This window comes from Siniperca chuatsi, linkage group LG18, assembly GCF_020085105.1.
Source record: "Siniperca chuatsi isolate FFG_IHB_CAS linkage group LG18, ASM2008510v1, whole genome shotgun sequence".
NCBI lineage: Eukaryota > Metazoa > Chordata > Actinopteri > Centrarchiformes > Sinipercidae > Siniperca > Siniperca chuatsi.
In genome coordinates, this window is record NC_058059.1 from 13,069,890 (window position 1) to 13,082,403 (window position 12,514).

Below are 12,514 nucleotides of genomic sequence, written 5' to 3' on the forward strand. Positions count from 1 at the left end.
GGCATGTCATTTTGAGATTGTAAGTCATGCTGCCATCACAAATTCCCTCAGGGACACAGCACCACCTGCTGTAGCCCGTCACCTGATCAGATGTACGAGACGCACATCATATCAGAGGGTTGGCCTACACGCTGTCTCACCATCATGCCTGGAGAGGAACAGGCTCTTTAAAGAAGCCAGAAGAGGAGCCATAAAAGGGTGTGGGGAGGTGGGGAGAAAAAATTAAAATCATGTGTGAAAGTGATAGGGAGGAGGTGAACACCTGGAAGGCACAGAGCACATTGCTCTACTATTTATATATTATTTATATACCCAAACACAAATACACACACGCATGCAGAATATGCAAGTCTATAATAAGACAGCAACCAATTGAAGACAGCTGTCTCTCTTTTCAAGGTGACCTAGGGTTGAGGTGAGCCAAGAAGTTCATTTTTAGGGAAAATTATAAAGCCTAACCCAATTTATTGTCCATACAACTGTCACCAAGAAATGTAACCCATTCTATTTAAACTAATCAAATTGCAGCATTATTTGAGAAACATTCTTGTATAATTAGCTAACTGTTATAACAGTGTTAAAGAACACATATTTACAATGTTAAAAGCACAAAAAAGCACTGTACTAAATGCATCATTCTTTACTGCAAAGCAATGTTAAATATTAATAATAGTATAAAAACAAACTCATGAAAGCAGCTGATGTCCTAACTTCAATATAAAGTAACTCAACGACATCTTTCACACTGTTGCAAGCTTTGTTTACTGTTTGATTTGAGTCTGCGCCTCCAAATTGGTAATACTGACAATGCTGGGGTTACACAAGACACAATGGACATACATACTGTAAGTTTTATGCAAAGATCTTTGAGATAAAAGTTGTTGCTTGAGGACATTGTTTAAAAACCACCCTCGAGGAATACACAGCATTGAATAGCTCTGTTACAACTATGTAAGTTGTTCACAACAGATTCTTTCAGTATTAGATTTCATAGCCAACTGGGAAATCTCACTAAAGGTACATAAAATGTTGATGCTGAAATTTGGATCACACTCAAGTAACACTAGACCCACATATCAGTATCATTTCTTTTCCTAATAAGGAGAGAACAAACATTAGCCTCATCTCCTGCCCCTGCTTGTTTTGCAATCCCTAATGATATCATGCATAGACATGAGCAGACACACCTTTTAGTGTTCCCAAACAGAAGAAAACAGTTGAGCTCTGCACAAGCATTTTATCAGCAGCATGCACATCAACCCTTCTCTAAGCTACTTCAAGCATAATTCTGGTTATTTTCCACTGGGGCCTTATCTTTCAAGTTCCTGTCATAATGGCACTTTATTGTGCTAAATATTTCAACACTTTCACACCAAAAACAAGATTAAAACACAATCCTTTCAGCACAGCACAATTGGCCAAGTTATCTACTGTCTCAGACATAAATGTGTTCTTGTAGTAGATGTTGTAATTAGTAGGTAGACTATCCAAATAGTCTGATACTGAATTTAAATGTTATTGAATTTACAGTAAATAAGACCTGCCAACTGGGAACATGCAGGATTTTGGGCGGGAATTTGAGTTACAATTTGGCGAAACTTCCTGGTCACGGTCGAAAAATAATTTAAAGATTAAAACTCCCCTCATAGTGGAAAAGCTTTCTTGATTGGGAAAGAATCAAAATCCACTATATGTGTCAACCCACAGCTGTGTCAAGTCATGTTTCCTACAAGTAATCTTTAGGTATTGGAAAGAAAGAAAATGTCTCTGAGTTTTGGTGAACATAGAGTTACAATGTCAGAGTTTCAGACGTCATGCTCATATCACAATGCTTCAGGAGACAATGTTGCCTGGTGACATCACTGCAGGACATGTTGACTCACAGAGTGGGAAATGTTTTCACAATGTACTGTACATCACTAGTGTGCACATTATTTGTCAGTACCAACATTATATTTTATATGAATGAACTAAAAATGTACATTTTTTGTTAGACTACACCATCTTCCAACCTAAAAAAACAGTTTGACAGTAAAATGCATTGTTCAATATCCTTGGCTTAACCAGTGTCAGAGGGACAACTTGTTCCAACCTGACTTTAAACAGGCTGATTACACTTGTTTGGTTTAAAGCAACAGTTAACCCCCATACTCTTGCAACACGTGACACATTCATACATTCAATTTATTTCTAACAGAATTTCTACTTCAATTAACTATAGTGTCTAAGTTTAGATCATTAAATATAATGTAACATCTGGGGGAATTACTCTAACATAACGTTTTACCTTCAGTTGTAGTCATGGGACAAAGGGATAACTGCCCTGGTCGTCCTCATTCATGTGTTTACTTTGGAGAAGTACAATCCAGCACGGCTATTTCTTTTTTTCTCACGGAAACTGAAATATAACTTGTCTTTGGTTGCCTCATTGGGTGTGACATAAAGCACATGTCTGACATTATTACTGCACTTTTCTGATTGATTTTTAGCCCACTTGTTACTGCTTCAAAGCTTAGTCAGTAAAACAAATGTGTAACTCCAGTATAAGAAATCGTTTATTTTTTGGAAAGTTGTAGAGTCGCTACATATTCCGATGTATTTATGTTCTTTTAATTGTAACATTGTAACATGCACATAAAGCAGTAAATGATAACGGTAACACGAGCAGTAACTTCCCCTGTCTCATTATTTGAAATATTTTGTCAGATGTACTGTACAGTACTCACCTTGCCTTGTGAAACCGGGTCTGGTGTTGAGAGAGAGAGAAGCGTGACTTTAGTCCGTCTGTTCTCAGTTTCGAAGTGAACTGGATTGAGCGAACTGAAACTTCCGCATATAAGCCAGCCCCACCGGCTGCCGGTAGGAGGGTTCACAGCAATGTGTGTGAGGATGTTGACCGAAGGCAACACAGCTACAGGCATGGGCTTGCCAAACGGTGGGACAGTACAGGTGAGTTGTAGTAGAGCGAATACCTAAAGTGTCGTTTAGCTAACTACAACTGGAACAGTTTTGGGGCTAACGTAAAGCACTCATGAAGCGAATGATAAAACCCGGCCACAATTTGCAAAAAGGACAAAATCACCACCTATCTGAAAGTTGGTAAACCCTCCCAGCTGTTCGCAAAGATGATTTTGCTGCAGTTATCTAGTATTAAAAGGCCCAGCCTGTACCTCATCGTCGTTTGTAGATTTCATACGTTTGCATTGACGGTTAGCTTAACGTTACACTTGAGTCGCCAGGCTAAATTAACGTTAGCTAACCTAATCAAACTCAAACTGTTTTATTCAAAGATTGAAAACTGTTCGTCGACATTATCGCTGTTTTGAGACATTTTCTTTAAACAATCATGCATTCAGCAGGAACACAATTCATTTCTAAGGCTGCACATAAATAAGACTTTTATCTGTTTTCTAAGTTGTTACTTATTCCTTATTACTATTTGTTTTTACAAAGATGGCAACCAGAACTAAGATCTTCTAACTTGGTTTGTATGAGAAATATATGCTTTCCCTATTATATGTGAACATATTTAACAAATTAAAAAGTAAGTAATTTAGATACATTTGCTTGATAATACTATTTTTGGTAATGGATGGTCTTTTTATCTGCATTAGTGGATTTATTTGCACAGTCAAATCAGTATTGATTGCCTAGACCCAGTCATACTAATTCTTGGTAGCCTATTTGTCAGCTGAATGTACCTCAATCACTATGTAGCTCTGTAAGTGCAACTTGTGCATACTGCAGATCACTTATCAGCAAATGTCCTGAGTTCACTGATATGACAAAGGATCAAAAGGTAAACTGGATAAAGGAAAGCAAACGTTGGCGCTGCGCTTGGACTCATCAAGCCACAAAGTGTGACCTGAAGAAAGCCTGTGCCACCTGCAAAGGAAGACATCTACAAATACTACTGTATGTGAGGTAAATCAAAGATTCATCAATCTTGCTAGTCCTGCTGTGAGGACATTATATCTAGTCCAACCGAGTGACTGCAATGGTGTACTCCTGAAAGTGGTAAAAGTGCTTCTCCATAATGGGAAGCGAAGTCTGCAAACATCTGCTGTCCTTGATGATGGTTCTCAACATACCATTCTTCTACAGTCAATTACGCAGCATCTCCGCCTGGATGGTGAAGCTGAGAAATTATCACTCAGAACTATTCGCCAAGTTGTTCTGTCAGTCATCTGTCAGTTTTCAGCTCTCTCCTGTCACATACCCTGAGAAGACTTTCACCATCAATCATGCCTTTACTGCAAGCCAGTTAGCACTTTCAGACCACATTTATCCTGTACTATCCCTTCAAAGAAAATACAAGCATCTACAAGGCATTCCATTACTATCCATTAACAAAGCATCACCACTGCTACTCATAGGCTCAGATCACTTCTATTGCTCCAGTCAGACTGGGCCCTTCTGGGTCACCTGCAGCTGTCAAAACTCTGTTGAACATTCCTCAGTCTGCAGTGTTGTCACGACCCCGTAACACTGAATCTCGATAATCCAAGGATCCAGACAAAGCCATCTCATATAGTGATGAGATTTCAAAACTGGAGCAGGCTAGTCATGTGGCCAAGCTGACCCCTGAAGAGGTTCACAGCACCAAAAAAAGCTTTGTATATTCCTCATCATATGGTAACGCATAACAACAAAGCTTGCATAGTATTTGACTGCTCATTCACTTTCCAGGGAAAATGCCTCAATAAGAACCTATTACCAGGACCAACCCTTGGCCGTCACTCCTTGGCATGCTGCTGCGCTTCAGGCAACATGCTGTAACAATAAGTGGTGACATTAAAGGTATGTTTCACCAAATCTGTCTCTTGCCATAAGACAGGCCCCTTCTTCGATTCCTGTGCCGTGACATGAACAAAGATGTTCCCCCTTCAGTGTACCAATGGCAAGTCCTTCCTTTCAGTACCACTTGTAGCCCCTGTTGTGCAATTTATGCTCTACAACAACATGTGAAGGACAACTAATCTGACGAAGATGTGCAGTATTCAGTATTTGTGTTGACAAATGCTTGCAAAGCTTTCCCTCGTCAATGGCAGCTTGTACCCTTCTTGACAAATTGAGAGCTACCCTTTCAGCAGGATGCTTTGACCTCCGTCAGTGGGCAAGCAATGATCCCCCTGTGATCAGACATCTACCATCTGAAGCAAGGTCTGAAACAAGTCAACTTTGGCTCTATCCCTTGCTGTTACACTTCCAAAGAGATGGATTCTTCCACCACAGTTCAAGACATCCATATCTCTTGTGATGCTTCTGAAAATTCATATGGCACTGTTGCATACTTGAGATCAAAAGATACCAAAGGCCAAGTAGAGCTGAGTTTCATACTAGCTTGTTCACACGTCTCCCCAAAACAACAGTTATCAGTACCAAGATTGGAGCTATTTGTAGCACTATCCGGTGCACGCCTCTGTGACCTAATCAAGAATGAACTCACACTACCAATCAGAGACACTACACTTTGGACTGATTCAACAACTGTACTCCACTGGCTTCAAGTAGACTCTTGCCGCTTTAAAGTATTTGTGGGAGCAAGAGTGTCAGAAATCCAAAATCTCACAATCAAGATTGGAGAAATGTCAATTCAGCCAGTAACCCTGCTGATGATGGCAAATCCTTGCCAGATATCCTCAGTCCAAAGAGATGGACCAATGGCCCACCATTCTTGCATTGACCTCCAGATACTTGGCCCAAACTTCAATCTGCTGAACCTGATGATGATCAAACAGAGCTGAAAAGGTCTTACTTCTGTGATGTTATCAGTACCATTGCTAATGTCCCAAACACCAACAGTTTGACCAACAGCAAGACTTACCAAGATCTTCTGGATGTCACTGCCCAATCTCTCTCCAATCTGACCAGTGGAAATCCTTCTGCAGTTGACTACCTGAAAGCATAACAGGAAATCCTCCGATGAGCACAGATGGAAAGCTTTGGTGAGGACCTAGCTTGCCTCCAATCACACAAACCACTTCCACCACAGAGTCATTTACTCTGTTTTATCTTCAGAGCTGTGCAGTACCCCTCGACTCATTCATGTTGGAGGTAGATTGCAGCAAAGCCATCAACTGGAATATGTGTCAGACCATCCAATTGTACTTGATCCTACTCACCATGTGACAAAATTGATCATTCAGGATTATGACGAAAAACTGCACTACACTGGCTTAGAAAGACTCTTTGCTGAAATACGACGAAAGTTTTGTATTTTGAGAGGACGAGAGGCAGTACGCCGACATCAGTGCAACTGTGTTTCATGTCAAAAGTGGAGAACGAAACCAGTCATCCCAAAGATGGCTGATTTGCCTGCTGCTTGCCTCAGGTTACTTAAACCTCCCTTCTACTCCAAAGGAATAGACTGTTTTGGACCATATGATGTCAGTACTGGCCGCTGATCTGAGAAGTGATGGGATATAATATTCAAATGCCTCACAACACAATGTGTACATCTTGACCTCCTCAATAACGTGGACACTGACTCTTTCCTCACCAATGGAAATCGTATGTGATCAAGGAACCAACTTCAAAGGAGGGAACAAAGAATTACATAATAACCTTTCTTCCACTCAAGTCAGTACTGGCAACAAGAAAAATTGACTTTCGATTACATCCTCCACATGCACCCCACTTCGGTGGCACCTGGGAATGGGAAACAGGCAGGGTAAAGAATGCTCTGAAGGCAACCATTGGTGCACAGATGGTCACTGAAGAGGTTCTGAGAACCGTATTGATTGAAATTGAAGGCATTCTTAATTTAAAACCACTCGGCTATGTATCTTCGGATATTGCAGATGTTGATCCAGTCACTCCCAACCTTCTCGTCATAGGATGACATGATGCATCGCTCACTCTAGTGTCTTACCCTGACTTCGATCTCTTCAGTCAACGACGTTTGCGCCATGCACAGATATTATCTGGTCATTTCTGGAAACACTTCACCAAATCCTACCTACCATTACTTCAAACACAGCACAAATGGCAAAGGGACAAACCGGATCTTCAACTTAACTCCAATGTGATGATTGTTGACTCCCAGCTACCAAGAGCCCTTTGGCCTGTAGGAAAAGTGACCTGCCTCCTACTAAGCAAAGATGGGTGCATCAGGACAGCTGAAACTGTAGTCAAAGATAAGTCTAATGTCAGGCCTGTAGCTCATCAGATACCACTTCCTGCCTTACCTGAAGACACCCTTTAATTATAGTTTGGTCTATGATCGTATTTCTAAATTTGGGGGCAGCTGTAGTAAAGATCCCAATATTCTTTTCCTTTCTTTACCTCACTAACTTTCCTTCCCTCATTTACCTGATTGAGTTCACCTGATCACTCCTTATTTAAAGACTGCACTCCCTTTCACTCACTCACTTCACTTTCCCATGCGGCGGCAGTTCTGGTAAGAGGAGTTTATTTACTTTTTATTTCCTATTCTGTGTCAATGTTAGTTTAACTGAGAATCTTATTTATCCTTATTACCTTAAGATTGACATGTGAGTCTAACTTGTTATATTGTGTTAAGTTTAATTTTGTATTTGTTCTTTCTGTTTCAACAGCCCATGTGTTTGTCCTCCCTTTAAGCTCCTGAATGCAATTTCTTTGAGTTTATGGAGAAAATAAAGTTTCCTGGCTTGATTCTATGCATTCTGATTGGATGCACATGATGATAATCTACATAACATTCTGAACCTCCTACATAACAGTAAGCTTTTAAACAGACCATTTTCACAAATTATAGCCTTGCTGGAACCCCTCAAAATCACATACTTGTTACAGCCCGACCGATATGGGATTTTTGAGACCGAGTTTAGAGGGGAAACATCCACAAATTGCTGATATGGTGGCTAATATATTGAATTTTTCAGCTGGAATGAAAATAGACCTTATCTATGTGGATGTGCACCAATTTTGCACCGATATGCCTATGCAAATGTACTCAGAAGGCTGCTTTCTTAAACAAATCATTTTATTCAGTCTTTAACATATGTTAAATAATTTAACATACATTGTCAACCAATTCTAGACATGAACACTGAGAAAGTAAAGAATATATAAAAATAAAATAGATGGCTAAATAAACATTAGTACTGTATGTTCAGTATCAGTCAATTGCTGAAGAATCAGAAAATGCCATGGAAATACTCAAGTAAAGTACAAGTACCTCTAAAGTACAGTACTTAAATGTACTTACATTCCACCACTGCTCTCTCCTAAACCATGTATTCTCTAACTTCAAGCTGAGTCGTGCTTCATCTTTGTTCCTATTCTGAACCATTATTTCAGGGAATTGAACTCTAATCAGAAACACTTATTTTCTTGTTAATCTTAACATGTCATCTGTAGCAATATTTCACTGTTAATGTAACCGTCACAAACATTAACTCAATAACTCTGCTATAAACGTTCAGGGGAAACGTTCAACTTATCCGGTGAAAAAACAGGTTCCTGACATTTATTTACTTTCCAACCATTTGCATCTCACCAACTAGGTAATGTAGCGTGAAGTCAACACTCAACAGACTCAAACCACCACTGCACCGTTGTCTGCTGAGCTGCAGAATGATGAACAGATGCTCTGACGCTTACCTTTCAATCTGCTACTGACTGACAAACTATAACTGGCTAGCTACATCGCTAATACAGTAAACAGTTGTGATAAGCATGAGTGATGTGACAGTTGACAGGGTTGTATTAAGAGTTATATTGAAAGGGGAAAAGGATGGCTTGATTGTTTGATTTTCCAACAATGTATTTCACAAGTTAGCAATTTACCATGAACACACTGCTTTGACTCCACTACGTCTGCTCAACTGTGCACACGCACTCTACTATATGTGCTGCGTGGTGCTGAGAGTATTGTAGCCATAGCGATGGCCCACATTTCCCAGCATGCACTGCTTAGTGCTGAAAGCAGTTTGTTAGCTACCTATGTTCCAAAATGCAAATGTTTTTGTTTTTTTATTAGTGTTTGTAATGTGTCTGTTCTGAACATGGTGGTATATATTGGTAATTGTCATTTTTATGCTGGTTTATAGTTTTAACAATTAGTGAGGTGTGAAAGTGATCTTTCCACTAAATGCCTCCTGTATAGAGGACAGACAAGTCACATGTCATCCTACTGTGCTATAAACCACCAGTGGACATCAGTTAGTTACCAGAAGTGTACTGGTGTGTAAATAAAAAAAACTGAACAAATATAGACCTATGTGAAATACAAAATACATTGTAGTTCAGTTTCTAGTTAAAAGTTTAGTCATTTTTGTTTTTATTACTTATTATCTACCTCTTTGAGTGTCTTTATGGTATGTTGTGATTCTTGTGTGATTTGGCTGCTGTAACAATACAAATCCCTTTGGGCTAGCCTATATAAATTAAACTGCACTTGTTTTTAGATGTATTTATTTACACACAGTATGTCGCACATTCCTGGCAGATTTCCACATAAATTATTTGTGTCCACATGTTTTAGGATTTCACTGAGTGTTTTCCCTTTGCATTTATGTGTTTTGAATCCCTGTAAAGCGTTTTGCATAGTGTTGGTATGCACTCTAGTGGTCAGCAAAGAAAGTACATGCTTCACAGCTTATGCAGATACTGTGAATAAAGCCACTGTGCAATTTATGGCCTGGGGGTAGTGTATTGTTTACCCTGCCCTCCTCCGCAAGTGGGAAGGTTCATACCTAAAAATTTGTCACTCAACTTGTCATGTTTCTTGTCTACCTAGACATGGCATCTAGCCTGAGGCTGGGGTTTTCATAAGGCCTCTCAAGTCAATGAAGATGGAAAAAGGTTTTAATAAAAACAAGAAAACAGTGTTAATAGTCAGTGATGAACGTCATTTACCAGAATTTACTAAATTCCTGGCTTTTTTTACTGATCTCTCAAGTTGCTGCTGTAACTTCACTAAGCTTTGGTCACCAAGTCATGGCTCACCACACCTAAAATAAGCAACGACGTATGGCTCAAATGTGCTGATATAATTGGCAGGTTTGAAAGTGAGATTAATGGAGGAAATAATCAACAGATTAATTAATAATGAAAATAATAGTTAGTTGCAGTCTTATTTCTTATGTTCCAATAGTTTCTTTTCTGGTCTACTACTGACAGTGCAGCAGAGCAGGTTAAGCTGGAAATTAAGAGGTTTGGCAGCAGTAGGGGAACATCCTTATGAATTTTGGTCTGGCTATTATGACATGTCTGGACATTTTCCATGTACACAAAGTTAAAATAGTATGCAGGTAAAGCACTGCAGACTTATTTAGTAGACAAAAGCTTCTTAATCCCCCAATTTCAAACATTTGGTTAAACATTTTCATCTCAGTGCTGTTTCACACTATTTTAGTGGACAAGACATTCCAAGCTTTATCACTGTGCGTCAATGTGTCCTGCTACTAATGTATTACTTAATATGAATGAATATTACTTTGTAACATTGTCTTAATCTGGCTGTTTTTTGTTTTTTTTGTTTTTTTAAAGAAATCACTACTGGCTATTTCAGCTCTCTGATGTGTAGTGCATTCTTCTGTTTTTGCACTGTTTTTTTGTTGTTGAATAAACACACGTTGATTTATTTTACATGCTAAAAGGCATGACCTATTCTACAAATTACCATTAACTGTTGTTTGCATTCTGCTGCATAGGACTGCTGGGCTTTCAGCTTTCTTTCAATATGTGTTCCATGTCAATATATGGTTATAAACTGAAGGGAAGCCCACCAGTAAAATTCCCTGTGCAATGCTATTGAATCACTGAAGTGTTCTAGTCCTTTATGTAAGGTTGCAGTACATACCTTTAGATCATCCTTACATAACTGGATAAGCAAACCACTCAGGAAATCCTGGTTCAAGTTCAAAGACTGTTCAGAAGGGTGTTTGATTTGAAGGAAGAACACACTTTAAGTGTTACTCTAGATTAATGGCCTCAGCCTTTTGAGGAAATGTGATTACATGAGCATATACGTAAAAATGAAAAAGGATGTATAATGTAGTACAACAACCCCCTGCTGATAGATATACATTCAACAGATCCATATTATCAATGGACTTTGGTCATCCTGGTGGCTCAGATGGTCAAAGCACATGTATTGTGTGTCCTGGTTTTAAAGCCAGTGTGGATTTGATCTGTTAGATGGCATCCCCTTCTCTTTCTCTTCGCTCTTTATCTCTATATACTCTAATGCACTAATATGTGACAACCAATTAGAAAATAAATGGGATTTGGTGGGTTAAAAAAAATTGGAGGTTCTAAGTGGATTTACAAATATTTACACCAATATACTATCTTTGTTCTGCAGGCTCTCACACATAAATAATTTGTAGTAATACTTCTGGAAGGCTGATAATGCAGGTGCTATAATGCTTTATAACACCACAGGCAAATTGACAACAGTGTATTAAAGAAGAAACTGTTATTTCATAGCTACAGTAAGTTATAAAGACATTTCTCTGAAGTGGTAAAATAGAATTATGAACGTCTTTTACGTTTTTGATTAAAGTGAAAGAGATCACATAGGCTTTTAAGTTCCATGTTGTGGTAAGACTATAACAAGTTGCATGATACCATTTATAGGAAATTCTAATTTGAGTATTATTTACAAGCTCTAAGAAGACTGTGCATAAGAATGTGTTGAGAACCATATGAAAAGTTTATTTCCCACAACAGATAACCACATGATTAACCATTCAAGAAAAAATATAGAATTGAACAATAGCACCAAGGGTAACAAATACTGAATATTCAAAGAAGGAAAAGGTGCAAAATTTCAGTGATTGGTGCTGTGCCAGTACTGTTCCTGAGAACATGCAGCATTATTCCTTTTTAGAAAATTATATTTCATAGTTTTGTTTTCAAATGTATCATAACAGATGATGATACATAAGAGTGTCAAGTGCCCATGACTTGCGAAGTCTGGTAACTGAAATACACTGACTTGTTTACACACTTTGGTTAGCAAAATGCTTTATATCAAATATGTAAAACATTGTTTTTGAAATGGCTATGGTGAATGAAAGTCTTGGGTTGTATAACACATTACTAAATGCCTGAACTCATGATACAGCACATCATGTCAGCAACTTACAAAACATGATAAACACTCAGTATAATGAGTTCTACAGTGACTCATTAATGCATTATAGACGTAATGAGCATGCTAATAGTGCATTGTAGACATGGCATTCACTAGAAATAGTGACCAAATCTTCTCATTGCTCATTTAAATGAGCAAGGCTGATAACTAGCCTTAATTACAAAGTAAACAAATGTATGAAATCAACATCTTCACAAAATACACAAGAAACATTTTTAAAAAGACAATCTTTGGTCTCTTTACAACAAGCTGATAATAAATCTGGTTGGTCTTTAATTAATTGTTCTGGGTTTACAGTTGATTCCTGGCTCTCTTCTTTTTTTTTTTTACAAAAGTGCATAATATTTTAAACTCAGTTTTTTTAAAGGTTCTTTTGAAGTTTAGGTTCCATTTGTAAGACTTGTCTTTGTTTGTGTGACAGTG

At 38.4% G+C, this 12,514-nt stretch overlaps 2 protein-coding genes across 5 annotated transcripts in view; one reads left to right on the forward strand and one right to left on the reverse strand.

Moving 5' to 3' along the window:
* The window catches only part of pdlim5b (PDZ and LIM domain 5b), a 37,308-nt gene extending 34,435 nt beyond the window's left edge, over positions 1–2,873 (reverse strand). For 3 of the 4 annotated variants that reach the window (XM_044173228.1, XM_044173227.1, XM_044173226.1), the window contains exon 1: positions 2,727–2,873. The gene's annotated coding sequence lies outside the window, so the exon portion shown is untranslated. The remainder of the gene's footprint in view (positions 1–2,726) is intronic. The other variant, XM_044173225.1, reaches the window with a different exon arrangement.
* The window catches only part of gdnfa (glial cell derived neurotrophic factor a), a 51,682-nt gene continuing 41,986 nt past the window's right edge, over positions 2,819–12,514 (forward strand). The window contains exon 1 of the mRNA XM_044173229.1: positions 2,819–2,949. Coding sequence (XP_044029164.1) covers positions 2,878–2,949 — 72 coding nt within the window. The 5' untranslated portion in view covers positions 2,819–2,877. The remainder of the gene's footprint in view (positions 2,950–12,514) is intronic.